Source organism: Vidua macroura, chromosome 23 (genome assembly GCF_024509145.1).
Source record: "Vidua macroura isolate BioBank_ID:100142 chromosome 23, ASM2450914v1, whole genome shotgun sequence".
NCBI lineage: Eukaryota > Metazoa > Chordata > Aves > Passeriformes > Viduidae > Vidua > Vidua macroura.
In genome coordinates this window covers 1,349,904-1,377,825 of record NC_071593.1, presented here as the reverse complement: position 1 = coordinate 1,377,825, position 27,922 = coordinate 1,349,904, and the positions used below count along the sequence as shown (strand labels likewise).

The 27,922-nt window shown below is 54.8% G+C and overlaps 3 protein-coding genes across 9 annotated transcripts in view; all 3 read right to left on the bottom strand.

Moving 5' to 3' along the window:
* Positions 1 to 3,142: 3,142 nt before the first annotated feature.
* LOC128818238 (chymotrypsin-C-like) lies at positions 3,143 to 5,081 on the bottom strand. 2 transcript variants are annotated; one of them, XM_053997380.1, is made up of 8 exons: positions 4,685 to 5,081; positions 4,477 to 4,568; positions 4,302 to 4,399; positions 4,096 to 4,221; positions 3,843 to 3,979; positions 3,614 to 3,759; positions 3,303 to 3,455; positions 3,143 to 3,215 (listed from the first exon to the last, which is right to left on the bottom strand). In XM_053997380.1, exons 1-8 carry the CDS (start codon positions 4,944 to 4,946, stop codon positions 3,198 to 3,200), a joined length of 1,032 nt encoding a protein of 343 aa, XP_053853355.1. In that variant the 5' UTR covers positions 4,947 to 5,081; the 3' UTR covers positions 3,143 to 3,197. The 2 variants fall into 2 exon arrangements, with proteins under 2 accessions (XP_053853355.1, XP_053853354.1); XM_053997379.1 differs by lacking the exon at positions 3,143 to 3,215 and having other exon boundaries at positions 3,252 to 3,455.
* Positions 5,082 to 5,429: 348 nt separating this feature from the next.
* EFHD2 (EF-hand domain family member D2) lies at positions 5,430 to 10,101 on the bottom strand. Its single transcript, XM_053997381.1, has 4 exons — positions 9,905 to 10,101; positions 6,804 to 6,951; positions 6,538 to 6,672; positions 5,430 to 6,407 (listed from the first exon to the last, which is right to left on the bottom strand). The coding sequence occupies exons 1-4, from the start codon at positions 10,099 to 10,101 to the stop codon at positions 6,273 to 6,275; spliced, it is 615 nt and encodes a 204-aa protein (XP_053853356.1). The 3' UTR covers positions 5,430 to 6,272.
* A 1,339-nt stretch (positions 10,102 to 11,440) lies between these two features.
* The window catches only part of FHAD1 (forkhead associated phosphopeptide binding domain 1), a 30,159-nt gene continuing 13,677 nt past the window's right edge, over positions 11,441 to 27,922 (bottom strand). For 3 of the 6 annotated variants that reach the window (XM_053997373.1, XM_053997377.1, XM_053997378.1), the window contains 25 exons: positions 27,252 to 27,522; positions 26,088 to 26,179; positions 25,608 to 25,835; positions 25,137 to 25,260; positions 24,649 to 24,779; positions 23,869 to 23,934; positions 23,369 to 23,461; positions 22,877 to 22,984; positions 22,394 to 22,477; positions 21,525 to 21,677; positions 20,994 to 21,189; positions 20,597 to 20,667; positions 20,153 to 20,290; positions 19,247 to 19,354; positions 18,957 to 19,046; positions 18,568 to 18,781; positions 18,003 to 18,084; positions 17,492 to 17,607; positions 16,688 to 16,847; positions 16,273 to 16,360; positions 14,933 to 15,068; positions 13,927 to 14,054; positions 13,484 to 13,579; positions 12,651 to 12,871; positions 11,732 to 12,262 (listed from right to left, as the gene is read on the bottom strand). In XM_053997373.1, the coding sequence (XP_053853348.1) occupies positions 11,893 to 12,262; positions 12,651 to 12,871; positions 13,484 to 13,579; positions 13,927 to 14,054; positions 14,933 to 15,068; positions 16,273 to 16,360; positions 16,688 to 16,847; positions 17,492 to 17,607; positions 18,003 to 18,084; positions 18,568 to 18,781; positions 18,957 to 19,046; positions 19,247 to 19,354; positions 20,153 to 20,290; positions 20,597 to 20,667; positions 20,994 to 21,189; positions 21,525 to 21,677; positions 22,394 to 22,477; positions 22,877 to 22,984; positions 23,369 to 23,461; positions 23,869 to 23,934; positions 24,649 to 24,779; positions 25,137 to 25,260; positions 25,608 to 25,835; positions 26,088 to 26,179; positions 27,252 to 27,522 (3,564 nt within the window). In that variant the 3' untranslated portion in view covers positions 11,732 to 11,892. Of the gene's footprint in view, positions 12,263 to 12,650; positions 12,872 to 13,483; positions 13,580 to 13,926; positions 14,055 to 14,932; positions 15,069 to 16,272; positions 16,361 to 16,687; positions 16,848 to 17,491; positions 17,608 to 18,002; positions 18,085 to 18,567; positions 18,782 to 18,956; positions 19,047 to 19,246; positions 19,355 to 20,152; positions 20,291 to 20,596; positions 20,668 to 20,993; positions 21,190 to 21,524; positions 21,678 to 22,393; positions 22,478 to 22,876; positions 22,985 to 23,368; positions 23,462 to 23,868; positions 23,935 to 24,648; positions 24,780 to 25,136; positions 25,261 to 25,607; positions 25,836 to 26,087; positions 26,180 to 27,251; positions 27,523 to 27,922 lie in introns of all 6 variants that reach the window. The other 3 variants (XM_053997376.1, XM_053997374.1, XM_053997375.1) reach the window with 3 other exon arrangements.

Sequence of the window (27,922 nt, the reverse complement as noted above, 5' to 3'; positions counted from 1 at the left end):
AATATAAACCCTCTCCCTCTGAATTGTTATAATTTTGAAATTAAAAGGCTCCAAGGCAAAGATATGGGAATAGGAATAACAGTTCTTTACTAGGAAAACTAAAAAAAAAATACAAATGTAATAGTACAAACAGAAAAAAAAAATATTGACAGAGCCAGAATACAACCTGACACCCTGTGGGTCAGGGTGGTGGCACCGTCCCATTCCATGGTGGCTCAGCCCTCCTGCAGTGCCAGCTGTGCTTCTGCTGGAGCAGGGATCCTGTAGAAGGCTGACACTGTTGAGGCAGGGACAGAAATTAAGAGACTCGGTTCAGCAGGCAAAAGCATAATAATCTTTATTAGGGAGTAGCGTTCCTTTTTTATAGCCAGGATCGCTATGGTGAAATATGATAAGTCTCAAAGTGAAAACCTTTCACACCATTGGTGCACTATGAATAGCACACCGTGGCAGAACATATCTATAAACAATTTGAACAGAAAGAGAGATAATTGTTTTCATTCCTTCTCCTAACTCTCCCGGGCTAGGCCTGGAAGAATTCTCTCTCTTTTCTCTCTGACTGAACAGAGAATATCCACTGAAGGGTGGAGTTTTCCTCTGAAGATCCAGTGGTGGTGTAGATGGGCCTGGTCTTCCTCTGGGAATGCAGTGGAGAAGAAAGCTACTCCTCTGGGAATGCAGTGAGAAAAGGCTGACTGTGGTCTTCCAGATTTCTGATTATATCCAGGCAGGAATGCTTGGCTCCTCCCTCTGGGCAGAGCTTCTCACAGTGGGATGATGGAATTTTATCAGGTGAGACACAATGGCCTATTAACAGGAGATATCTCCCGGAGGGAGGATTGTTTGTGGAAGAGATAAAAAAAAGCTGCCCAATGAACAGAAGAGAACTGCCCCACAGACAGGAATAGAATACACACCTCCATTTCCAGCCTAAGACAATGCCCCTGAGGGGAGCCCAGGATATGGCACCATGTGTCAGGGCTGTGCCATCAGCATCAGGATACTGCTCAGTGTCGAGGGAGCTTGTTCATGTGTCCCTGGGTGTCCTGAGCTCTCATTCCCAGGAGTGGGTAAAGATCACTTTTAAGATGTAATTTTTATGTAAGTGATTGTATGAGTATTTATATTTCAACAGTGAAGTAAAAGTTATGAACTTCACAAAGTTTTGTTGTAATCTTTTAAACTTCCCTTTATTCTCCCACATTGTTAAATACTTACTAATGGACACATCCTATACAGTGTATGTGAGATGTTAGATATTTTACAAAAATAAAGCTTACACTTCTTTAGGTCAACCTGTAGATTTAATGTGTCAGTTATAAATTGTATGAACAGAATATAATAATAATTGACAATTAACATGTAAGTATAACAAATATTCGTTAAACTCTCTGCAGCCTTAGCGATTAAAAGCAGCTGAGGCTGAAGTCACTCGGTTTGTTCAGCTGGAGGAGGCTGAGGTCAGACTTCACTGGAGTCTGCAGCTCCTCCCGAGGGGCAGCTCTGATCTCTGCTTTCTGTGACCAGGGAGGACCCAAGGGAACGGCTGGAGCAGTGTCCAAGGAAAGACTGGATGTTAGAAAAGGGTTCTTCACCCCGAGGGATCACAACCCTTCACCACCTCCTGGGCAGGGGGACACCAGTTATTGGGGTGACACACACTGTGGGGGGCTGTGCCTGCCTGGGTGTGGCAGGGCTGACGCCCAGCACAGAGGTTTGTGGCACTCTGGGGTCTTGTCCAGGGCTCCTCCATCCACCAAGCCCCCTCTGAGGATGGGACACAACGCACAAGTACACACACAACAGGCTGTGACACCAGGGTCCTGCACTGCCAGCCCAAACAACTGTCCCCATGGCACATGTGGGTACATGCAGAGGGGACAGGGGCACCCCACATTGCCCAGCTTCCCATGGACAGCCGGGAGCTCTCCATCCAAGGCAGCAGATCCTGCTGCCAATCCTATGCCAGTGTCCCAAGCACGTGGCCCCATCCTGCTGTGCAGAGTAGCCACCTCCACACATCAGCTGACTGGCAGGCTTTTAATTGCCTTTGGGGTGATCCCTACAGTTCCTTTGCCACAGCACATTTCCTGCCCATCCAAACCATTTCCCACCCTGCATCCCTCTTCACCTGCTAAAACTTTGGTCAGGCTGACAAATGCCAGGGGGTCCCTGGAGAGTCCCCATGTGGCTCACACGGTGCCAGGGCTCGTGCCAGTGCTCTTGGTCCCTGGTGCAGGTGCCAGTGTTGCTCTCTGGGCTGGTGACAGTGCTGCTCGGTGGTCCAATGGCACCATGGCTCCTAAACCAGGCACATCCCACACTGAGCTTGAGCTGCTGTCGTCCATCCCTGCTTGCTCTCCTCCTCCTCCTCACTCCGTGAGGATCCCGCTGGGCTCCAGCAGCCATGATGGGATGATGGTGTGATGGATGGCTCTGCTTGGGGGCTCACGGTGCGGCACTCACCCCCACTTCTTGGGCAGCCCCTTCACACCTGCTCCCACCAACACGCTGCCTTCTTCCTGGAAAACTCCCCTGTCTCCTCTGGGGAACCCCACAGCTGGGGATCCTGTCAGCTGCCCACCACCCACCTTGTTCCTCCAGCCCCCACAGAAGGAGATCCATGGTAGGATGGCCTGCTCCTGGCCCACGTCACAGGTCCTGTCAAGGGCTCTGTCTCCAAGAGAGATCCTGCAGGCACCCCTGACCCCTCCCAAACCAGTCAGACTCTCAAGCTCCCCAAGGCCAACCCAGTTCCCTCAAGACCCCCATTTGCAAGTCAGCCCTCATCTAGACAGTGCCAGTGAGATCCCCTATAGCACCCTGGGAGCTACCAAGTGTTCCACATTGTCCCCAAGGGCCAGCTGGATTCCCTGGAGCTCCCCTGAACAACCTGGACAGACCTCAGCCCCATCAAACTAACTTGCAAACCTCAAGCTCCTTGCCTCAGCCATGGCTTGAGGACTGGAAGCATCTTGCAGGATGTGCCCGACAGCCTCCCCAGAGTCCTGCTCAGCCCCACTGCATGATAGGGACACTTTCCCCAGCACACAAGCAGAACCTTGGCATCAGCAAACCCAGGCCGGAATGTGTGTCCCCAGCTCCACCACATCCCCTCCCCCAAAAAACCAGCGAGACCAGCTCAGCATTTTTGCTTTTATCTTGGTCAGCAGTGGTATCTCCACAATGCTGCGTCCTCAGTTCGCACTCATTTTCTGCCAAAAAGAAACAGTGGGGTCACAGTAAGACCCTCAGTGGGGCAAGAACAGCCCCTCTGAGGAGGCAGAGGAAGGGGCACCCACCTCGTTGATCCAGTCGATGTAGGCGGACACCCGGGTGAAGACTGTCGGCTTCCTCTTCACGTTGCAGCCCTGGCTGGAGCCGAAGCTGACGATGCCCTCCACCTCCCAGCTCCCATCATCGCGCTGGCAGTTCAGGGGGCCCCCAGAATCGCCCTGTGTGGAGAGACACTCTGTACCATGGCTCCTGGGCACCCTGCCAACACTCCCCTCATCCCTCCTGGCCATCCACCAACACGGCTCCATCCCCTCTCCCCCCAGTGCCCACGGTTCCACACCATTTGGGCACCACCACGTGTGGTGCCCACACTCACGTTGCATCCAGAGACGACGCCATCACCGCCGGCGCACACCATGGTCTCGGACACAAGGTCGCCCCACCAGTCCCAACTGGAGCAGGTCTCATAGTCCACCACGGGCAGCAGAGCCTGCTGCAGGATGTCGGCCAGGGGCCCGTTGGCTGCAATGACAGCCAAAGCTCGTACCTCACACCCTGTGCCTGCATCCCCTTCCTGGGGACCCTCCCGGGGACACCCCACTTACTCCTCATGCTTCCCCAGCCGGTGACATAGCATGGGTAGTTGTTGGGCAGGGTCTTATCAGCAGCCGGCAGGCAGGCAGCACGGATGGTGTCAGTCTCCTGCACCTCCTCTGCCAGCTTGACCAGGGCAATGTCATTGCTGCAAGGAGACAGGAACCATGGTCCCTGGCCATGAGAACAGGGTCCCTGGCCAAAGGGAAAAGGGTCCGGGGTCACACCACCCACGACCCACTCCCGATGCACCGCATCCCCTACATGAGGTAGTAGGAGTCCCAGTCCTCATGGACGATTATCTTCTCCACAGCCATGGCCACAGAACCAGGCTCATCAGCCTCTGACACGTCCTGCCTGCCCAGCGCCACACGGTAGGTCATGGAAGAGCTGCCAGGGACAAAGGGGGATCAGTGCCCACAGATATCTTACCTCCATGGCACAGATGCCCCCAGCAGCCCAACACCCACCTGATGCAGTGGGCAGCTGTCAGCACCCACTGTGGGGCAATGAGGGTCCCGCCACAAAAGTGGCTCCAGGACCCAGAGTGGCGGTACTGCAGCGAGATCTGCGAGGGCAGAGGCGCAGGGTCAGAGCAGGAATGTCCCCATCCCTGTCCCCATGCCCGTCCCTGTGCCCCCTCACCTGCCATGGCCAGCTGTGGGCTACAGCGTCTTCACCGCCCACCACGCGGGAGTGCAGCTGTGGTGGCACGGCCGGCTGACCGCATCCATAGGCTGTGTGACACCCGGCAAAGGGACATCAGAGGCTGCCTGTGCCCGTGCCCAGGGCCAGGGCAGGCCCCACGGTCATGTCCTCCCTGCCCTGACCCTTCTCCATCCCCTGCGCCTACCGTAGCCCAGCAGCACAACGAGACAGACGGCTCCCAGCATGGTTGTGTGGAGGAAAGGTGCTGCGGTGGGGCTGCTCACCCTCTTATAGTGTCTGGACTGCTGGGGACCTTGGAGTGTCCCTGCCTGTGACTGACACGTGGGGACTGTCCCACGCTGTGGGCACAGGGGTTCCTCAGCCCCATTGCCCTCTCTTATCGCACTCACCGTCCCGCCTGGGAATGGCCACATCTGCCTGTCATGTGCTGGCACCATGCTGGACATGATGGGGACACCTGGCCCTGCTCTGGGAATGGGCAGGGTCCCTTTTGGGCACAGCTGTTGGGCAGCCCCCCACCCTTGGTGCTGTCAGTGCCGTGCTGGGCAGCCCTGCTGCCCCCCTGTGCTGAGCACCGACTCCCCCAGGACACTGCCCAACCCATGCCAGCACCTCCCAGGTACAAGGCCCCCTTATCTCACTCTTGATACGGTCGAGACCCGCCAAGACCGCACAAGCGCCGCAGGGTGGGACTGGTGCCGGTATCAGCAGCAGTGCCGATGGCCTTTGGTAGTCCCACGTCCCCACACCTGGGTCAGGCACCTGCTGCTTCCCATACCAATGAGGCACGGCTCATCCCTGTTCAGTGCCTCCGTCTCTGGTGGGAACCGTGAGCCCACGGTCACACCGCACTCCCCAGATTCCTTCCCTCCAGCCAAGCCCCTGCCACAGACATGCCCATCCCACTGCTGTACCCCAGCAACCAGCACTTAAGAAATATAATATTTATTTGGGATTAAATTAAAAAAAACATAACACACCCCCTATACCGCCACTCGGGGGACACCATGGGACAGATGTGGGTTTTTACAGCCACCCACAAACACGAGAGCCTCAGTGACCAATGGCAACCACTTGTGGCCACCACGCTCATCCTGCCAGGCTGAATACAACATAAAAAAACATAATACAGCCCCATGAGCCAGCAGCTGCCTTTCTGTACGTCTTCGACCAAAATAAAGAGAGACACAGCTCCTGAGGGGCTCCATTTCAGTGGGGTGGGCACGCACCCCCAGCACCACACACACAAACACACAGAGCCCCTCTACCAGCACCTGGCCCTTGCCATGGCTTTTGTCTCTGGTGGCAGACATAGCAATACCAACAGACGCTGGGCCAGCATGGCCACCAAAACACCCACCATGGCCACCTGCGCAAGCCCCCATTCTGCATACCTCCCAATGCACTCACAACATAAAACAGTCTGGGCACAGGTGTCCCAGGGACAGACATTCTGGACATAGCTCCCCTGGGACTCAGCAGCAGCAACCCCCAGTGCAGCTGCAGGCAGAGAACACGGTGCTGTTCAGGGTGGGGGGCACGCTGGGGAGGTGGGGGCACGAACAACACCTACAGACACCACAGCAAGAGGGGAGGGGGGGCCGGGGCTGACCGGGCTCTGCCAGCGAGGTGGGCGCTGTGCTGAGCCCACGCCGGCATCCTGCCGGCAGCCCAGGTGGCACAAGGCTCGGGCATCACTCCTGGTGTAGCTGGCATGTGGCACAGGCAGCGCTGCCACTCTGGGCACTGCTGACCAGTCCTGCCTGGCCCTGTCACTGTGTGAAGGTGGACTGCAGCTCCTTGAAGGCTGCCTTCCTCTGCTTCAGCTCCTCTGCCTGCTTCTTCTTCTCCTCCTGCTCTGCCTTGATCTCCTCCTCGAACCTGCTGGCTTCGTTGATGGCTTGTGCCTGCAGATGGAAATGCTCAGCTGTGACCTCCGCCAAGCTCTCCTGCCCACCCCAACCTCCTGCCTATCCGGCACCAAACTGCCCTGGTGCATTGCTATCTTGCCATGGGACCTCCTGAGCTGTGCCTCACCTTAGCCTCAAAGAAGTTCTTGGCACCTTTCACTCCCTCTGTGGAGACGTCGATCTCAGAGAGCCGGGCCAGGGCGTGCAGCCCACTGTCCTCCTGCAGCTCACCCGCTGCTGCCTTCCGGAAAATCAGCAGGAACTGCAAGGGGAGATGGTAGCATTGGCTCCCTGAAGACCTCAAAGCTACCACAGGCACTGCCCACCTTCTCACCAGCCCGAACAATGGCTGGGGACATCTCCTTGCCAATGTGGAGCCTCCTATCCCCTCACCTCTCGAAAACTGAGCTTGCTGTCCAGGTCTTCATCCACCTCTTTGATCATGTTCTTCAGTCCCAGGTGTGTCTGTGGAGCCCCCAGCTTCTCCATCATCAGCTTCAGCTCCATCAGGTCAATGAAGCCGTCTTTCCCTGCGTCATACCTGCAGGATGGCAGCACAATCCTGACACATCACCGGGAAGTGCACAGCCCACACAGCCCCCCACACTGACCCCCCAGCAGCAGACCCCTCTGTGCTCTCACACTGGCTGGGAAGCAAAGAGGGATCAGCAAGGACTTGGGCACTGATGGTCGCCGGCAGCTCTCCAGACCACAGGGAGCTGCCTCTGAACCGCTAACAGCCCCCCGGAGCATTATCCAGGATCGTGCCTGTTTCTGTGAGGCACTTGGCAGGAGAACCTGCCGGGATGCTGCCAAGCCTGCTGCCAGCTCCCTGTGCCAGGAGCCTGAGCACACGCTCCCCTTGGCTGCAGCATGGGATAACAAGCCATGGGGCTAAGCCCACCGGGCACTGCTCCCCAAGTGACAGTGAGCTCTGCTCACTGATGCTACCTACAGACCTGTCAGGAATGCCCCTCCTCAGACTCCTGCCTGTGGCCATGCCACAGCTCCCCCCAGCTTCCCCAGCCACCCTGCTGTTCTCTCCCCTGCCCACTGCCTGCGCAGCGTGGGCTGTGCCAGCAGCGTGCTGGCGTGGCACAGCAGGATCTCCACGGAGAGCCAGCACAGAGCCACGCTTTGTACAGCTCCACACGTTGTAGGTGGGCAGCTACACACTGCACCCGTTGTGACAAGGCTTTTTTTTTGTATCTTATCACTGCAGCAGCCACGCAGAGCCCCAGCTCCCCATGCTGCAGGTCCGTGACTCATCCGTACCTCCCCTGCTGCTGTCTGCTCTGTCCGTGTCTCCAGCAGCACTTTCCTGATCTGCCAGGGACCCCAAAATGGGCCTAGTCCTGCTCACCTCTGCCTATTGCCATCATCCCACCCTCAAAGTGGGGCTGTGGGTACAGATCCTACACGATTTTTGCCTCTAGTACACCTCTTGGAGCACAGGATCATAGAATCATGGAATGGTTTGGGTTAGAACAGACTTTAAAGACCATCTCATTCCAACCCCCTGCCGTGGGCAGGGACACTTTCCACTATCCCAAATTGTTCCAAGCCCTGTTCAACTGGGCCTTGGACACTTCCATGGATGGGGCAGCCACAGCTTTTCTGGACAACCTATGCCAGGGCCTCACCACTTTCATAGAGATGAACTTCTTCCCAGTATCCAAACTAACCCTGTCCTCTGTCACTTTGGAAGACTTTCCTCGTTCTGTCACTCCATGCCCTTGTTCAAAGTCCTTCTCCATCCTGCATCCCACAGAGTTTCTCTGCAAGGGGCGAGTTAGCTGGCCTAACTTTGCCACTTCATCCCACACAAGCCACTTCCCCAGATGCAGGGCACTTTCTTTCTCTCAATCCCCTCCTCTGCTTTTTGGGATACTGGCATTCTGCAAAGGGCACCATCTTCCCAAAACCCTTCCCCGCATCACTTTATCCTCTACAGCCGGATTGCCACATCCCGAGGACAGCAGCAGCAGCGAGGACAGTGTGGCAGGGATCTGCTCCAGAGCATCCTTCCCCTGGGAAACCCCCCAGACTCCCAAACCTCCCCAGGGGCTTGCAGCCCCGGCGCTGCTCCTTTCGCTGCAGCGAGACGCCGCAGCTGTCAGAGCAAACACGTCTGCTCCGGCCGCCGCTCCTGCCTGCACGGCGCCGACACCCGCCCTGCCACCTGCGCCCGGAGCACCCCGGCACGGCCACGCATCGCCTCCGGCACCGGGAGCGGCCCCTATTCCCCCCGCGGACCCCGAGCACGCTGCCCCCGCCGCAGGCTCCCTTCTGCAGCAATGCACGGCTCGCAGCACCCTGCGCGTCTGGCTCGCTGCCATGCGCTGGCAGGGGGTGACAGCCCCCCACGAGGACACGGGGAACAGGGAGGCTCCGTGCACCGCCAGGGATGCTGACAGGGTATGTCTGCACCCTACGCAGCCGCCCAGCCTTGTGTTTCGGGGGTCACCGCCTCCAACCCCCCCAGTTCCTCCGCCTCCCCGCTCGGGTCCGAGCGAGACCACTCAGGACGCCGATGCGGATCCTCCCCCCAGTGCCAGACGGGCTGAGGGCTATTGGAATGTCGCAGCCATGCCTTCGCCTGTACTACATCTCCGCGCTTTCCCGGAGTCGCGCTGTCTCCACGCCTCCGGCACAAAGCACCCAGCGCGGGATCCATGGGGATGCTCCGGCCTGTCCCGCTTGCCCCTCGCTACGCCCGCGCATACCAGGGTGACCACGGTTGGAGTCCCCCCGATTTCTGGCTCCCCCTGGAAATTTCCGAGGCTGGAGGCTCGCTGCCAGCGCTCCCCCTTCCCAGGGGCCCGAGCTCGTGCTCCGAGTCACGCTCCGCCACGCGTGGTGGCACGCAGCGCGGGCAGGGATGCTGAGGACACGCCAGCCTGGCCTCTGCGGCCCCGGGAGCTGCAGGGACGTGGGATCCCTCGGTGATGCGGCAGAGGGAACGTGGGGTTCTCCGGTCCCCTCTTTCAGATCCCTTTCTCTGGCCTCAGCACCAGGGTACTCCCTTATGGGGGACAAGGAGGTTCCTTCTGCAAGAATTTAGGGGCGCACAGGAACGCCTCCTGCAAGGAGCTGGGGGAAGGTGTCCCCGGCAGCAATGCTGGGAGGGGTTTTGGGAGGAGAGGGGTGTCCTTGGCATCCCTCCTGAGAGGGGCAGGAGAGGGATCCCTCCTGCCAGGAATTGAGGTGCCTTGGCATCCCTGCTGCACAGAACTGGGGCGGGGGGAGTCTCCGACAAGGAGCCGGGGGACCCCTCCCGCAAGGGGCTGGGGTGCATGGGGGTCCCTCTCACAAGGAATAGAGGGTCCCGCCCGCAAGCACAGGGCAGGAGACGCTGGGGCATCTGCCCTGCCAGAAGCCGGGATACCGGGGATGCAGGAACCGGGATGTCCTGGGTGCCGGATGCCCGGGGTCCCCCGTCCGCCCCGGCGCTGCCATTCGGGGATCCCCCTCTCCCTGTGCCCCACACTCACTGTCGGAAGAGCCGTTCCATGTCGCGGAGCTGCCGCCGGGAAAACTCGCGGAACTCCCCAGCGGGGCTGAAGACGCGGCGGCCACCGCCCCCGGGCGAGCCCTCGCCCGCCGCCCGCCCCGCGGGGCTGCCCGGCGCCGGCCCCGGCCGCGGCCCCCGGCCCCGCCGCCCCTCCGGCTCCTCCGCCGCTGCCGCCATGGTGCGGTGCCCGGATGGCCGCGCCGCTCCGCCCCGCTCCGCCCCGGGGCCGGGCTGCGGCCCCCCGGCTCCCGCGCCCGCCCCGGGGGGCTCCGGCTGCCCGCCCCCGTCAGCACATCGCCGTCCCCGCGGACCGCCCCGCAGGCCCGCCCGGCTGCGGAGGGGCCCCGTTCCCTCCGCCCTCCATCAGCCATCACCGTCCCTTCAAGACCCCCTCCCCTCCACCGGCAACATCGGCAGGGCTCATCCATGCTCCTGCGGGATCAGCCTGGGATGATCCTTAGGGCCCGGCATCACCAGTGGGTGCCATACCCCGGTGGGATCCACCCACACCATCTTTAGGGTCCCTTTCAACCCAAACCAACCCCTGATTCTATGAGTCCATAGGCTCGAAGGAGGGGAGATGGGGAGTCTGGTGCACTCACAACCACCTGTGCTCTTGCCATCTCTGTCCATTCCTGACCCAGAGTTTGCCAAGGGTGGCATGGGGAGGACACACAGAGTCATGGAGCAGCCCATTATCTCCAGATACACCTGCAGAGGATGCCCACGGCAGCACCTTCAACGTACACAAGCATAAAAGGTCATGCCTTGCCCCAAAGTAAGCCCAGGCATACAGACAGGGAAGCATCTGGCTTCTCCCAGCACAGGGAGCAGGAAAACCAGGCCACACCAATGCCCAGAGCCCCACTAGGGATTGGCCACTGTGCACACGTGGGTGCTTCCCATACCCAGAGACCACGCAGCCCTGCATCAGCCTGCTGCCCTCTGTGTTGCTTCCAGACCCTTTTTATCCTACTAAAAAATAAAGACCAAGAAAGCCCAGTGGGGCTTTGCTCACATCCAAATCATCTTCAGCTGAAGAGGACTCGGCACGTGGACTGCTCCGAGCGGTGCTGAGGTGGATTGGCTGCAGGGATGATGTGCTGGAGCTGCCTACTGCCTGCAGGGACCTCTTCCCCAAGACACTACCCCTCCCCAAAATCCAGGGTCTGCTCTTACCCTTGCTAAGGACAAAAATCAGTAAGTGAGCCTGTGCCATCACCCCACCCCACTGGCACATCGCTCTCATCTCCATAGCTTGTCCTCATGCTGCTGTAGTACTGGTGTGGCTGACATAGGTCCTCTTCTTCCCCCTTCCCAGGGGGCAGGTCCAGCATTCCTGGGGTGTTCCAGGAACTCCAGAATTCCATACTACATCATGCCTTATGTTCCAGTTTCCCTGTGACACGATGGAGACTAGAGGACATAAGAAATTGCAAGGGATATTTCGAGCCATGATTGCTTGCTGTGCTTGAGGCCACTTCAGCAAGGACAGGACACACCCCCCACAACTGACTTCACACATCACTGGGCTGTATTCACACACACAAATACACACACGTGTACACTGGATATATCTTCACCACCTTTTCCACTGCCATAAATCCCGCCACACTCTAGGGGACATGGACTGTGGGAAAATAAGGTCCTACATTGTACAGTCACACCAGTGTGCCCAGGAGCTACGGGATACAAACTGGAGCTCCTCAAAATGCACTCTCACCTCATGCCACCTCCACCCTCTCAGAGTCCACATTGATGACTGTTCCTACTGCAGACCACCACCTAGTGAGGGTCCCCATGGTGCTGCTCCTATGAGCTTCCCTTCCCAATTTGATAGCATCTGCCATGCACTCCTTGGCCTTTGGCTTGCCTGAGCAGAGTCTTTGTGGCTCCAGGCTGCAGAACAGAGACAACAGACAGTGTTGACCACGAGAGCTCAGCAGGACCTGCTCTTCTCCTTCGCCCTCATACATGGTGCAAAGTCATTGCTACAGGTGTCTGCAGCTCCTCCAACTTCAGCAAGGGATGCTGCCGCGATGCTGCGGCTGAGCGCTGGGGGCCCGGAACCTGCAGACTCTTGTGATGGTCCGACTGACCACTCTGTGGATGGTTCCCACCAGGTGGAGCTGGCTGTGTACAAAGAGCAGGAATTGGGTGTTGCCTTCTCACCTTTTGCTGTTTGGCTGCTTGCCGCAGCCTCTTCTCCTGGTCCAGCTGGAGCTGCATCCTCTCCAGAGCCTCTCGCAGCAGAGCCTTCTCTTCTGCCTCCCTGTGGGCTTCATCTTCCAGGATGGACATCTCCTCCTGGCACCTTCGCAGGGAAGCTTGGCTCTGCCTGTGCACAACAGGAGGGGAGGATTCTGTCGGTCTTTTGCCCTTATGAACCCCCTGACCCTCAGCTGTGCTCTCCCGCGCCTTCCTTGGTCCCGCTGCCCCAGATGCTGCTGTCCCAGGTTCCAGCCACCCAGGACAAAGGAACTTGTCAAGGCTTTCCTGGCTCTGACACTGCTCAACTGTGTGAGGCTGCAGAAGGTACCAGTGCAGAAAACCAGGAGGACCTTTCCCCACTCCTCTTGATGTTTGACTTTTGTACCGTGGCCATAGACACAGACTGGTCCCAGACAGACACGGGACTCAGCAGTGTCACATCACTTCTTGCCCCAGTCTCCCTGTCACTTGGCATCCACGGACCAGGTCTTGTTCAGAACCCTGACTTTCCATACCTGAGCTGCTCCACACTTCCCTCATAATCTTTTAGCACTTCTTCTTTCCTTTCCAGGTGAACCTGGAGGTTCCTGATCTTCTTGTACAACAGCTCCAGAGCCTTCTGTCTCTGCAGTCCCACTTCTGCCCTTTTCTCCTGAGGAAGGTGCTGCAGAGGCTGCATTCCTGACAGCTCCTTCATCTCCACCAGGCTTCCCAGAGCACCGATTACATCAAGGTACTGTGGGAAGAAGAGGGAATGCATTATTTACCAGGTCTGCTGCATTCCATCACGCTGCTCAGCCATCTGCTTTCTGTCTGCTTTCCTGAGGACATGACAGTGTCCCAAGGAAAGTAGGTTTGCATCTCATTCCCAGCTGCACAGCTTACTGGGATTGGATTGCTCCCTTTCCTAAGACAACTGTTTTCCCTGCTGGGTGCTTCCCTGCATTTTTGGAGGGAAGAAAACCGCTTGCACAACCCACCAGCTGTGCTACCCGTGGACTCCTTCCCTGGCAGCTCCCTCCATTGCTCCCCAGCCTCTCTGATTCACCATGACATGTTTTGGGGTCCCAGGATGTCCTAGCAGACACACAATGTGCTCTGGGCCATAAAATCATAGAATAGTTTAGATTGGAAGGGAAATTTAAAGGTCATCAAACCAAATCCCCCTGCCATGGACAGGGATGTCTTTAACTGTGTAGTGAACAGTGTGAACAGTGTAGTTCATCTTCAACATTCCTGCAGCATCCTAATGCAGGATGAAACCTCTGAAATGTTTCCAAAAAACATCTAAACTCACTGGGCATGTACACACACTCTACATGATTTACCACCTCTATCCCTGACGTACCATCTTCTCACCCAAATCTGTTTCCTCAGCCATTTCCAAGCTCACTGTGCTGTTGGTGATCCTGAACGAGCTCCCATTAGGAACATGGTCAGGAGCCTGCACAGACAGGGAAAGATCCATGGAGCTCACTTTGGGCCTGGATTTTGGTCAAGTGGCTTATGCCTCCCTGTCACCCATGGGAAAACCACCCCAGCACTGCTGTAGTTCCAAGCCTTCCACCCCACTCAGCCCACGGCGTCCCTGGTGCTACTCCAACAGCACCAGACAATGTCCTGGTCCTGATGGAGCTGCCACCCTCTGCAGGAGCACTGCCTGCCATCCATCAGGCTGCAGCTCCTCCCTTGACTTCTTACGGAGCATCTCTGAAAACCTATTTCTCCCCTTCCCAGGGCGTACTTTCCAAACAAAGTCACAGGCATTATAAACCACACACTGCCCTCTACCTTGCCAGCCTTCAGTTTTCCTCCCAACACAGAAGCAGGTTCCAGCTCAAGACCTCTTGGTTGGACTATTTTCTCTGGTAAGTCTTTCACCAGGACCACCAGTGGCTCTGAATCGCTCTTCATAGCACCTGGAGGCAAACAAGCAGATGCCAAATTGTTCCACTCTCCACACAACTTTGAGGCTGCCCAGCTTTCCCAGCCTCCCTGTGAGGGTGGGTGTGAGACCCCTAAAAGTTCTGTGCCAGGAATGAGAGATGGATGGGACTTTTGGTTTTTAGGTCTTCAGGTTGTTATTTATTTTTATCTTATCAGAAGCTCTGCATGCTGTCTACATCTCAGACTTAGTGTACACAGAGAAGGCACCAAAAGTCACGAGACACACAGATTCAAGGTCTTTTAAAGCTATTTTGCCTATTAACTCTTAGAACGTACTTTAGTTCTACCTTTCTTCTAATAACTAATTATTTGTCTGTCCATGCAACATCTGCATTGCGGCTCTTTCTAACCAATCACTTTGTGCTCCCAACACTGCAGAAAATGGAGTAGATGAAGAACAAGAAGGAGATCAGACAATGCCCAAAATTTTCCGTCTTGTCTTCTACCCACCTCCATACTAAAAACCCCAAACTCTAAGTTTTTCACCCTGTGATAAACTATACTACTATCTATTTCACACACTCGTATGTTCCAATTAATCCCAAAGTCTTGGAAGCTTTCTCCATGAACGAAGGTTAAAAACAGTATTCTCCTGGGGATCAGGACTTCTCAGGACAGGCAGATAAATATTCCCTGTGCCCTGGGTTCCAACAGGTGGTCAGGCCCTGGCACAGGTTGCCCAGAGAAGCTGTGGCTGCTTCATGCCTGGAAGTGCCCAAGGCCAGGATGGACAGGGCTTGGAGCAGCCTGGAACAGTGGCAAGTGTCCCATGGCAGGGGGTGGAACAAGATGGTCCTTAAAGTCTCTTCCAACCCAAACCATTCCATAGTTCTAGGAGAGCCCTGCTCACCTGAGCACTGTCTCTTCTCCAGCATCTTTACTCTCTCCCGGAGCTCAGCCAAACCTGCTTTTTGGCGCTGGATCGTTTCCTCGTGCCTGAGGCCTCGGCATTTTGCACCGAGCTCAGCCAAGTCTGATGGTGGCTCCTGAAAGAAGACAGGTTCTTGCCCTGTCTGCATCTGGCGCAGCACAAGCTCAGTGTAAACACAGCCCTGCTGCAGACACTGGGCACTTGGCAGAAGAACAAAGCCTGGCAAACATCTCTGTGCATTTGTGGGGGCATAAGAGATTTGTCAGAGACCTCTTTCCTGCTCTCCTGTGTCATGGTCAGGATATGAACCCTGCAAATGCTCTGGAGAGCCAGGAGAGGGTTGGTGCACGGCTCTGAACAGCCATGTTGGCATTTTTCCCTTGTCCTTTGCACCACCAGAGAGCATTTGCCATCTACACACAAACACGGGTGGACTTCAGAGACTGTGTCCCTACACATCTTGGACGTTACTCTCTGCATGTGCACTGCCTCTCCCAGCCCCACCCAGATCCCTGCATTATGACAAAAAATCTGTCATGGGGCTAGGGCCACAGGGCTGATGATGGGTGCAGACCCCCAGCTCAGGTCTGGCTGCTGTCACCCCACATCTCTGCCCAACCCACTCCCGAGTGGCACCCCCAGCACCGGGATCTTCCCCTCCCCATCACAGAATGTGGAGCAGGATGGGCAGTACCTCCCACCCGTTCATCAGCTGGCTGTGAGTCACTGCCGGCCCCCGCAGCCAGCCGGCCTCGCTGGCACGCTGCTGGCTGCCACCATCGCTGTACAGAATGTACAATTCCCACAGTCCCTCCATCTGCTGCCGCCACCACCTGCGAGTTCTTCCCTTTTCCAGCCTCGGGAAAATCAAATGGGGATTTGGCACAGGAGAATGAGGAGCATTTCTTCCTGTCCTGTGCAACAAGGTGCTCCTGCTTCTGCACACACAAGCCTAGACCTGGTTCTGCATTACCTGCACAGCCGGCACACACAGCTTGGAAAGCTGGGAAAAGGAAGGAATGCTTGCATGTCGCTATTCCCTCTAATTGGCAATTAACGCAGCCATTAGCACACACAACACTCGGTGTTTCCAAAGTGCTGTGCAAACATCAGCTCATTAACCAGCAGCAGCCTGGTGGGGGTTGTGGGTTCCCCGGATCACAGGCAGCACAGGCAGCCCTGGCTCGGGCCAGCGTGGGGCAGCTCCAGGCTTGGCTCTCACCGTGGTGCTGAGAAACACCACGTGCCATTGGTGCTCCTGGCAAACCCACACCTCGGTGCTCTCCATGAGGACTCACCCTCTGGGAGGCTCCACTCACCTGCACTGGTGTTCTGGGAGCATCCTCTTCGTTCTCCAGTGTTTGTTGGGAAGCATCCCTCAGCACCTGGCAGCGCATTTGGGCTTGGCTGTGTGGAGAGACAAGATGTTGTGGGACCCCATGATGGATGAAGGTGACCCAAACAGCTTGTGGGGAGCAGCACCCTGGGCACCCACTGATGACTACCTCGGTGTGGGTGGGAACACTCACTTAGATACCAGTGCCTGTGTTACACATCTACTGGCATGAGCTCCACCAAACCCCCATTTCGGTTCCTGTGTCACGGATTCAGAGCTGAGCTCCATCCTGATACTCTCACATGTGCTTTTTGCTCTGGGCAGAACCCTAAACACCATCAGCTGCTGGGGACACACAGAGTGGATTCCGTGAAGCCTTGGGTGATGTCAGGGTGTACCTTAATTCTTCAGCTGCTGCTTTCAGGGCCCGATCCTTCTCCTCCACAAGGCTGGACATCTCGGATAGCTTCTTTCTGAGCTGGTTCACTTCCCACTCCCGGTGTTTCAGCTGCCTCTGGCTGTGCTCCAGCTCCACCTTCTGCTCTTCACTCAGCTCCCCTAAGCACAGAACAGCCTCGTGGGATGCTGGCTGACTCATCACCCAGTCCTGGGGGATCTGCAGCTGGTGCACCCTCATGGAAGCAACAATGGGGCTCTTCCCTGCAGAACCCTGCCCTTGACAGCTGCCCTCAGATCCTGGGCCATGCCAACAGGACATCCTGGTTTACTAAATCCCAGTCTCTTTGTGGAGGTACAAGCCAGGGCAATTCCTTGCTGTGGCAATTCTCCTTCAGATTGAAGGAGGACAGGTCACCAGCATTTTCTGACTTGCATTTTTTGATTCCACACATTCCTCATGGGCTCTGTCCTCATGTTCACAGCCCTGCCCATGGAGGAATCCCAGGCAAGGCTTTCCCAGTCCACTGGCTTGGAACATCTTCAGCTCCAAGAAGTTAACCAGTGTGATTTTGAGCTCAGTTTTGTCTACCCACTCTCCCCCTGATTACTGTGCTCTCTCATTGTCACTGTTATTACTTAGCCAAGGATGGGGATAAATTCCCCTTCCCAAAGGGAACAGACTGCCTGCTTTGCCCCCAGCAGGACAAAGCATTGCCTGAGAATGGTGGTACCAATTTCCTGTGATCTGTGTGTGCTTGGAGGAGGATGGGGATGATGGCAGGCACACAGTGCACATCACCCACCTCTCATGTCTGACATCCTGGTTCTGGTTTCTGACAGCTCCCTGCTGAGCCTGCTGATGACTGCCTTCTTTTCCAGGAGTGTGCCCTGCACCACTGCCAGCTCCTCCTGCAGTTTTCTGGGAAAGATCAGTGCAGATCTCACAGCCACTAGGAAACTTCATTGCAGAGAGTCCATGCATGCCTTCCTGTGCTGCATTCCTGGTTAATATTTTATTATTTAACTCTGTTTTTACCTGCCTTTTGGTCCCCTGAAGTCACCCTGTGGTGTGGGGTTGGCCACACCAGTTGCTCTTACCTGGAGCCATGCAGAGGGGATGGCAGATTGTCATGTGCTATTTGGCATCACTTTGATGCTCTGTGCCCTTAGGACCACTTCAGCCTAGCAAAAGGACTCAGACTATCTCAGACTAAAAAGATCTTGGGACAAGTGGCATTGGACTTCCTTAGGCTCTCCCAAGTGGTCCCTGTCCTTCCCCAGCTTCTCTGATCACCATCAGCAAGTGCTGCTCACCTCAGACAAACATGAGACTCCATGGCAGGACAAATCTTCAGCCAAGCTCCTGATGCTGAGCTGTGGGCATCACACTGAAATCCTACAGGACACAAGAAAAAAAGGCCAATTACTTCTTTGTAACACTTACATGCTTGTTGCTTCTGCTACACAAAAAAAATTCCTTCATGTGGCAGCTCTGAGGGCTGAGGAATGTCTCTTTGGGAAACCCATGCCCCTGAGAGCCCAGTTCCAAGGCCAATCAGACAATTCTTGACATCCAGCCTTGCTTGGGATTGCTTCTGTCTTGGAGCAGTCCAAAGCATGCCACTCTTGTTATTTTAGAGGGCAAAGAGACCTTCTCCAGTGACAAAGCCCTGACAAAACCACCACACAATGAAAAAATGTTCTCCAAAACCACCAAACAACGAAATTGCTTCTGCAGGGCCTCTCAGAGCTTGTCCTGCAGGTGGAATAACCTTCATTCAACACCTTCCCAATGTTTTCTATAGCAGCAAATTCACTGCTCCATCTCCACACACATTTCATGTTAACCCAGCCGGTTCCTGGTACAACCCTTACCTACCTTCCATTTTTTCCACGAGTGCTGCCTTTTCCTCCTCCAGCACCTTCTGCTGCTGAGTGGCCTCTAGCAGCCTGTCCTCTAAAGCCAAGATGGTCAGGGAATGCTGCTTGCTTTGCTCCCTATATCCTGCTACCTCTTCTTGCAGTTTCTGCCTCTGTAGCTCGTTTTCCTCCTGGACAGTCCTGAGCTGTTGTTTCTGCTGCTGTAACACCGCCTGGGAAACAAGACATGGGAGCATGGTTGGAAGCACTGGGGGTTTCTCTTGGGATCACCATCAGCATCATCTCTCCTGGATGGTGGTCACAAGAATGGAGGGAAGGGAAGGATTGCAGGGATGGGGGAAGCCTTCTTCTCCAGCACTGAATCCTCCACCTGCACAGTGCAAGCACCTCTTGTGCAGTGATTTCCTTCAGCTCGTGCAAAGCCTCTCTCAGTTTTCCCTCTGTCAGCTCCTGCTCCTCTGCCTTCTTTGCTGTTGCCTACCAGAGGAAATTAGCAGTAATTAGGTCAGCCAGGAATCCACCTTTCTTTCTGCAGAGCTGCTCTCTGTGTATTTGGTGGGGGGGGGGGGGGGAGGCAGGGAAATCCCTTCATCCACTGCTTTGAGCCCCTGCTCAACTACACTTTCCCTTTTCTTCATTCCAAGAGTGAGCTGTTCTGCTGCACCTCCCATGCTCACCTCAGCCATGCTCCTTAGGTGGCTTTCCAACTCTTGGATCTTCTTCTCTTTTTCCTCCACAGACTTCTTGCATTTGTCCCTCTCCTCAGTGACAGCGCTTTCCAGAATCTGTGGATCAACAGACCAGATTCACTTCAGGAAAAAAAGACCTCAGCTCCAAGGAGGAAAGCAGCAGGGAGGGTCATTGCTCCAGAGCAGGGCCAGGTGATGGGAGAAAAGCTTGGCAGGACATGAGGTAACTCCAGTGAAAGAGAGGATGAGAGCACCTGGGGAAAAGCACAGCTGAGAGACTGGGTAGGAGCTGCTTGGCTGCTCCTTGCCTGAATTCTTAGAAAACGCCAGGAAAGCACCATTCCCAAGGTGCCAGACACAAAAGCAGACTGGAAACTGTCCTACAAGGCCACCACGATCACAACACACACGGCAAAACACCTACTCACACCCTGACCGACACTGCTTCCCACACCAGAGCCACTGGTGCGATGGCCTGGGCTTCCCTAGGGCTGAGGGGGGACTGCTGCCCCCCTGCTCCACAGGGATATCCTTCTCCAGCCTAAAAGGAGCCAACGAGACCCCAGCATGGGGAGGGAGGGAGAGAAGGCTTGAGAGGAAGCAATGCAATGTTTCCCTAAGCTCATGGATGATGATGCTCCTTGCTTTCCCCTTTCTCCCAGTGACTGACTGGCAGCTGTGCATCCTGATGTTACCTGCAGGTGCTTTCCAGTTCTACCATGGATACTTTTGGGAGTTTACATCACCTGGATCCATATGGGAGGATATCCAGTCCCTTGGCACTGCATCCAGTTTGGAGCTAGAGGTTCCTCCTCTCATTATCCAACACTCTTATAGACATCCATTTTTCCTGCATAACATTCCTTTCCTGAAACACCAGCCATGTCACTGTACCTGTTTGCTCTCCTTGTCCTTTTCCAGGATAATGTGCTGGATTTTTATCTGTAAGTCTTGCTCATGTTTTGCTTCCAGCTCCTTTGTGTGCTCCTGCAGCAGCTCTGCCTGCAGCTCCTGGAGCTTCTCTAATTGCTCCTACAGGGAGACATGGAGGTATTAAAAAGGAAGTGTGACAGCAGCAGGGCAAGAAATAAACCTCCCGTGTACATTCACTCACAAAAAATTCACAAAAGAGATCTCTCCATCCTTGCTGCATTAGGGGTATGGACACACTGACAGTGGCTCTGTCTCCCTTACCTTACATTTCCTGTAGACTCAGGGACCTCAGCTACTGCACATCCCCAATGCAGGTGCCACACTGCCTTGCTTGGGACTGCCATCATATTTACCCATAGAAAGAGTCCAAGTCCACCTAATTTATGTGCATAAATATTTCTGTACCTGCAACATCTGATTCCTCTGTGCTGTCTCCTGACTCTTTTCCAACAAGCTCCCGAGAGCAGCCAACAGCCCTGCAAAAGTCAACGGAGCCTCACTGTGTGGGGCACTCACACACCATATTATGCATATCCAGGAAAATTTCTTAATGAAAAGGATGGTCAGGCATTGGAACAGGCCACCATCCTTGGAAGTGTTCAAAAAAGTGTGAGGCTGTGGCACCTGGGAACAGTGCTGGCTTAATGGTTGTACTTGGTCACCTTGGAGGTATTTTCCAGCCTTAAAATTTCCATGATTCTGTGATTTTCTCCCCAAGGAGTGGCTCATGCTGGACTTTCTCCTCTACATCTGGCTTGCCAGGACATCCCACATTCCCATGGATGCCCAGCAGGACACAGACCTTTGCTAGAGGTGTGCAGGTCCATCTCCGCACTGTCCAGGAGCTGCTCTGCACCCTCCAGCCAGGACAGGGGACCACGTGCCATGTCCACCACTGCTGTCCTGATGGCTGAGACAGAGGGGTCCAGGCACAACACCTCCAGCTGCCCCAGCTCCCCTCGCAGGCTGGCACTGCTGCAGGGCCTCCTCAGGCAAGCCTGGAACAAATGGAACCAGTGGGAAACAAGCCAGTCTCCACTGTCAGTGGCCTTCAGGGACTGGCAAATGACACAACATTTCTGAACGTCTCAGGCCAGGTTGGAAGGGGCTTGGAGCAACCTTGTCCAGTGGAAGGTGTCTCTGCCCATGGCAGGGGGTGGAACAGGATGGGCTTTATGGAGAATCTGTGACAAACTCCTGGGAACATGAACACTTAGGAATGATGCTTTGTTTCAGGGTTGTACCTTAGGTCTGACCTTTCCTCAGGCCAACAAAACACCCTGTGCCACTATCTCCCAGCTGCCATTTGGTCCTCAGTATTTAAAGGGCTAACCTGGAGCTTCTGCAGGGAGTTCTTGAACACCTCCATGTTTGCAGACACCTCCCTCTCCTTTGCGAGCCTGGAGCTTAATTCCTTCTGCAGACTCTTCTCTCTTTCATGACTTCGTTGGTTCTCATCAGAGATCTGCCTGACCTTCTCTATCACCTGGCAAAAGCGGGTGAAGAAAGAGGAGGATAAGGCTCATACTGTTTTCCAGCTGAGGGGCCAGGGATCGTCTCAGAGAGCAACAACTGAGACTTGCTGCAAACTGGCAGCCACGTCAGACTCCCGGGCTTGTCCCTGCTGCAGACCACAGACTCCCTCCAAGCTTTGGGAGACAAAAAGGACTGTGTCCCCTTCACATCATGGAGTGTGGCAGCAGCTCTCTGGCCACAGAGAGAAACACAACTTTCCCAGACATTGTTCTGGGAAAGGCTGTGAGAAGATCAGAGAAAAGAATGAGAAACAATTATTATCTTCACTTGCTGCACCTGGTATTGTGAACATGTGGAATGTGTTATGGAGATTTGTTTACCAAAGGGTGGTTTCTTAATTAGCCAATGGTGATGGTGTTTTAATTGAAAGACCAATTCTACCTGTAGCAAACTAGGGTATAAAAAGAACAATGGGTTGCTTAATAGAGATTATTGATCAGCCTTCTGTGAATTTATGGAGTCTGTGCCAATTATTACCCAGCCAGGGGCCGGTTTGCTGTAACAATGGAGCAGTGCCATTCACCTGGGACAGCCACAGCACAAATCCTCCTCTGGAGAAGCCTGGATGCTGCAGCCCTACTGCACGTGGAGCAGGCAGCAGCTGCCGTGAGCCACTCGGGACTTTGCAGGCTCTGAACACCTCTGTGAGCTGGTGTCTAAACTCACCTGCTGCTCTGTTACAGCTTTCCCTGTGCTGCCAGCTGCTGATGGACAACAGACTTGCATCACTCGGGTCTTGAAGGACTCCAGCTGCAGCAAGGATCAACACATGGAAACAAACACCATCAATCATTGACAGCTGCTCTGCTGATTGCTGATGGTCCATATCTAGCATGATGTTATCTGCAAAGGGCTGTCCCTGCCCAGAGCAACATTACCCCGGCACTGAGGAAGGTTGGTGTGGCTCCCAGACACCACAACTAAGATTAGAGATTCCTTTTCTATATGCTATTAAACTGCTATGTTGTCCGTGCTGCCCACACAAATTCTGTGGATAAGCCTTTTATGCTTCACCCAATGACAAGGTAAGTCCTGTGCCAGGGTTTGGTGCTCAGGACTTTGGGTTTCTGTTTCCACAGTACATCTTCCCCGCGGGAAGCTGCATCCCTATGCTGCCCATGGCCCCACTGGTGATGTTCCTATCCCTACCTGCTCCCCAGCTTGCTGCACGTCAGATTGCAGCAGGCGCTCCCTGCGCCCCATCTCCTGCAGCTGCTCTGCCTGCTGGGACCAGGCTGCCTTCAGCTCTTCCTCTGCCTGCAATGACAGGTTTGGCATCTCAGAGTGACATCCAAAACCACGCCATGGGCATTTCAACCACTGTTCCTGTCAGACAAGTCCAAATGTGCCTGTGGAGCTACCACGAGACAGACAGCAATCCTGTGGCAGCATTGACCCTTCATGGCACTTTTTGTCTGGGTTTTGTCCCTGGGATATTGTCCATCCTTGACTTCCTCATCCAACACCCACACAGGGCACTCTGCCATCTATTTTTCTTCCTCCATCGGGGTCCATGGCAGAGCTCAGGATGGTGGGATGCACTGCCCACCCAGCCCGTGCTCCCAGGGATTGCTGGTCTCTGTCCCACCCCTCTGGGTTGACGGGACCTGCCCTCTGTGTGTCCCCTGCAGCCAACAGTACCTTGGCTTTCTCAGCCAGTTGCTTTTGGACACTCTCATGCCTCCGGATCTCTCCCTGCAGCTGCTCCAGGTCCCGCTCCAGCTCCTCGATGCGCTGCAAGAGCCCGGGGAGGGTGGGGGTTTCACCAGGGCAGCTGGGCATTGCCCCTCTGGATGACCTCCACTGATCAGCAAGATTTTCTTCCCATCTAACTCACTTTGTTTACCCTGGAATTCTCTTCTAACCTGCATTTACTGTGGTTATATGAGGTTACAAGTGGAATTCAATCTGATTTCTGATCACATCCCCCCCCCAGGACCCCTCTCCCCTGCCCTCCCCTTCACACTGTAAACCAGCATTGCAGATCCAACAGAGTTTACACTTCCCCAGGTCTTATGCCCATTATGTGCCTTTGAGGAGAGGAGCTGAGTTCCAAACAACTCTCTTAATTATCAAGTTAATTATTCCCTCGCTGATGCGTTCCTGCAGCCACTGCTTACCCAAAATGTCTTTTGACTCACATTTCTGCAGGAGATGAGTTCTTGCTCTCCGAGTTCACGCTTTGTTTCTTCTTTAATTCTCGAGTACTAGAAGGAATGGCAAGCAAGGAAAATACCCATCAGGGCAGAGATACCATTGTTCTTGCTGTGAAGGGACACTGGTACAGGCTGCCCAGGGCAGTGGTTGAGTTGCCATCCCTGTAAGGATTTAAAAGACACTTGGGGACATGGTTTAGTGGTGGCCTTGGTGGTGCTGGGGTAATGGCTGGACTCAGTGATATTACAGGTCATTTCCAACCTCAGCAATTCTAGGATTCCCAGTCAATCCTTGTGATCTCCTGGCACACTGCAACCAACACAGTCTCTGCCCTTATGCTCTGCCAGCTGAGGAGGAGCTGCACATGCAGAGGAACAACTGGCTACACAAGCCACTTCCTTTAAGGACAAATCCAGGCTGGGCCACAGGGAGTCCCACGGCACAGTGACAGGGTTTCCATGGCTCCTCGGGAGGACTCAGCAGGAATATTTTGTGCACAGCTCCTGTGCTCACAGGAGTCCAGGGCACACAGTACCTGACACAGAGCAAGGAGGGTGATCCAGCTGGGGAAGGAGACACTGAACTGTGGGCATCATGGCACACGCTGACATGGTCATGGGACCATCACCACTATATCCCAGTGATACAACTGCTACCATCCTCACCAGAGAGAAGCATGACCCTTCTCACCTGCTTTCCCACCTTAATCCCCATGTCAAGCGGGGGGGTCATAAATTACTGAGCCCCTAATTAGTGCTACCAACCTTGGCTGAAACCACAGCCAGCTGATTGTCCTTCTCTTGATTTTCCTTATTCAATTTTTCAGTCTCTTGCTGGAGCTGCTGGATTTTCTGCTTCTTTTGCGTGAGTTCTCTTTGCATGTTGCTCACCAGACCTGAGGAAAACAACTCTGGTCAGAGGTCACCCAGCTGTGACATTGAGATGGGATATTGGGAAGAAATTCTTCCCTGTGAGGGTGGGGAGGTTCTGGCACATGGTGCCCAGAGAAGCTGTGGCTGCCCCTTCTCTGTAAGTGTCCAAGGCCAGGTTGGACAGGGATTGGAGCAGCCTGGGATAGTGGAAGGTGTCCCTGCTCATGGCAGGGGGTGGAATCAGGTGGCCTTTAGGGTCCCTTCCCACAAGGCATGAGGAATAATTTGTTGCCTGTACAGTTTGGCCAATGCTTGCTCCTAATCCAGAGCCAGTCCCAAACTGCTTCATGCCCTGACCCAAAGCTCCAGGGATACAAAACCTGCAGTCAAAGCCTGGTCCCTCTTCAACTTCTCACTTTCTCTCCGCAGCCTCCCGATCTCCAGGTCTCTTTCATGGAGGGAATGGCTGAAAACTTGGTTTGAGCCTTTCTGCAGGTCATTGATCTGCAAAACACAGATTTACCTGTGCTCCTCACCAGAACGTTCACTGACTGCTACAGCCCCTTCAGAGAGGGTCATATGGCACTTGTGGTTTGGTTGGACTGCTCTTCAGCATCTTCAAATACCATCCTGAATGTGCTCTGGCTGTTCCTGCTGAAATCCTAATGCCAGAGGCGGAAGTTTGGAAGGAAGTTTGGAAGGAAGGAAGGAAGGAAACCTCCCTCCCTCCTTCATTTCCCTCGATTTCAGACACACAAACCACTCCTGCCCAAACCTGGCAGTTACCCCCCAAACACACCTGTACCTGAGAGGTGTTTTCTCTGCTTGGTGCCTATGGAAGCCTCCAGTACCTGTTCCCTCAGGGCTTTGATCTCCTCTGTTTGGGCTCCCAGCTCTCGGTTGAAGGTGAGCAGCTTCTGGGTCAGCTCAGCCTCATTCCTCACTGCTGCCTGGGCCAGTTTCTTTGCCATGGCTGCAATCTCCTCCTGTAGGTCTCTTATCAGCACATCCTTCCCCTTTGACTCTGTTTCCAAACCAAAAAGGTGACCCATTTCCTTCTCCAGGAGCTTCTCACCCTGCTGGCAGGTTCAGGTTCCTCTGGTCAGTCTGCAGCCACAGAAACTCCAGACCCCCTGCCCAGGGCTACCAACTCATGGGCATCAGCAAGAGACCATGGCTGTCCCCGGCCTCCCACATCCTCCAGCCACCCACTGTCCCCATGCCCTGCTTTGGTGGCAGCCCCCACACCCTGCTGGGACACAGACGTTTGGCAGGATTCACCTGCTCCTCCAAGGACCAGGACAGGGTTCTCCCTCCCTCCTCAGCATTACCTTCTCCTGCAGGAGGAGATCCACCTCATGAGGCCCCAGGGAAGGGGCTCTCCCCACACTGTTTGCACCATCACCTGAGAAGCTGGCTGAGACTGGAAGGAAGCAAATTATCAGCATGACAAGTGGCTGCAGGCAGCAGAAATGCTCCCTGCAGCACCCTTTTCCCTCGTCCCAAAACTACTCCAAGGCAGTGGCCACTATTGAGGGCATGAGCTCACTTTACAACCAGCAAAGAAACCAAACAAAAAGACACTTAGAGTGCAAACAGTTTGCACAGAGGAGTGAGTTAATTCACCTCTGGGAACCAAAACAGTACAGAAGAGAGAGTTAATTCATCTCTGAGAACCAAAATAGCCTAAAAGCAGCAGAGACACAGCAGAGAGAGGCTGCCCTTATTTTCCAGCACTGGCCAGCCCCTCAGAAAGCTGTGCTTTTTGTCTTCTTACATGGGAATAGCTCTGCTTGCTGCCATTAGGGCATTGGGGATCCTTTGGGCAGTTCCCAAAAAGAGGAGTTTGTGCTACCCTGGGGGGTGCGTGTCCCTTCTTTCAGCCTCGTTGCCGTTTTCCAGTTCAGCACTGGGACTGCACGGTGCTGCCTCCACTCTGCACTTTGGCACCTCACTGCTGACTTTGTGTTGCTCATGGCAGCTCAAAAATCCCAAGCCCACGTCAGGAAAAGCACAGCACTGTGCACCAGGCCACAACATCCATGGCAAATGTCTCATTCTCCAGCCCAAACCCTCACCTCTGCCCGGCTCTATCACATACTTTATTTCCAGAGGGGTGTTGGATACAGATCTATTTTAAAGTGCCTTCACTCGAGGCAGCCACTTCAAAGGAGGAAAAAACACCACTTCAAACAGGAGTCAGGAACAGGCACAGGAGTCAGTGGTGCAGTTCAAGTCATGGCCTTTCTGGGTCCCACACCAGGAAAAACAAGAGGAAATGTCCCTCTGCAAGGGCAACAGCATTCCCCTTGGGATGTCATAGCTCATTTCTTCCCTGACCCAAATAACACCCAGGAGCACACATGGATTTTGATCAGCTCCAGGGAACAAAGACTCACACCCAGTTGCTCAATTCTTGTCACTTTTCTGCTCCAATCAAGTGGCTCTGTGAGGACACCAGGACACAAATGGCTGGTCTTGGCATCATGGAGTACCTGGCCTCAGCACAGGGGTCCTGCTGGACGTGTGCAGAGAGGTGGCACTGGCTGTGCTTCTGTCCTGGGCACTCGCAGGTCGCCTTGGCAGCACCAGATGGGGCACGTGGCCGGGGGCTCTGGGGGCCCCACTGCCCAGGGAGCCAGGGGGAAGCTGCCCCTGCAGCGAGGGCAGGCACAGAGGAGATGCAGGAGTCCAGAGTTTGGGTTCTGCAACCACCTGGAGCTGCCCACTCCACCCCACGCAGCGCTTCAAGGGGGGACAGGACATCTACGGTGGGAAAACACCAAGTTACCTGCAAGATTTTAGGAAATATTTTAGCCCTAGATTCACGTGCCCCGTGCTGTGGAAAACCCAGGCACAGATCTCAGCAGAAGCACAATTTTAGTTTTTTCCCATTTCCATTGTGCAAGGATCAGATTTTAATCAGGCATCCAGACCTTTGCTGAGACAGAAGGAAATTATTGGGGTTTTCTGCTTTTTGAGCTTTTCCTTCTCTATCTGACTGCCCTAATTCTGCACATCATTTGCACAATCCAGCAGCACTCCTTTCACAGCTCTCCTGGCTCACACATGGTCCTATCCCATTTGTTTCTCCCATTCTCCCAGACAAACCAAAGCCTCTCATTGTGTTCCCATCATCTGGGCCTGTCAGACTGGCAATTAGGAC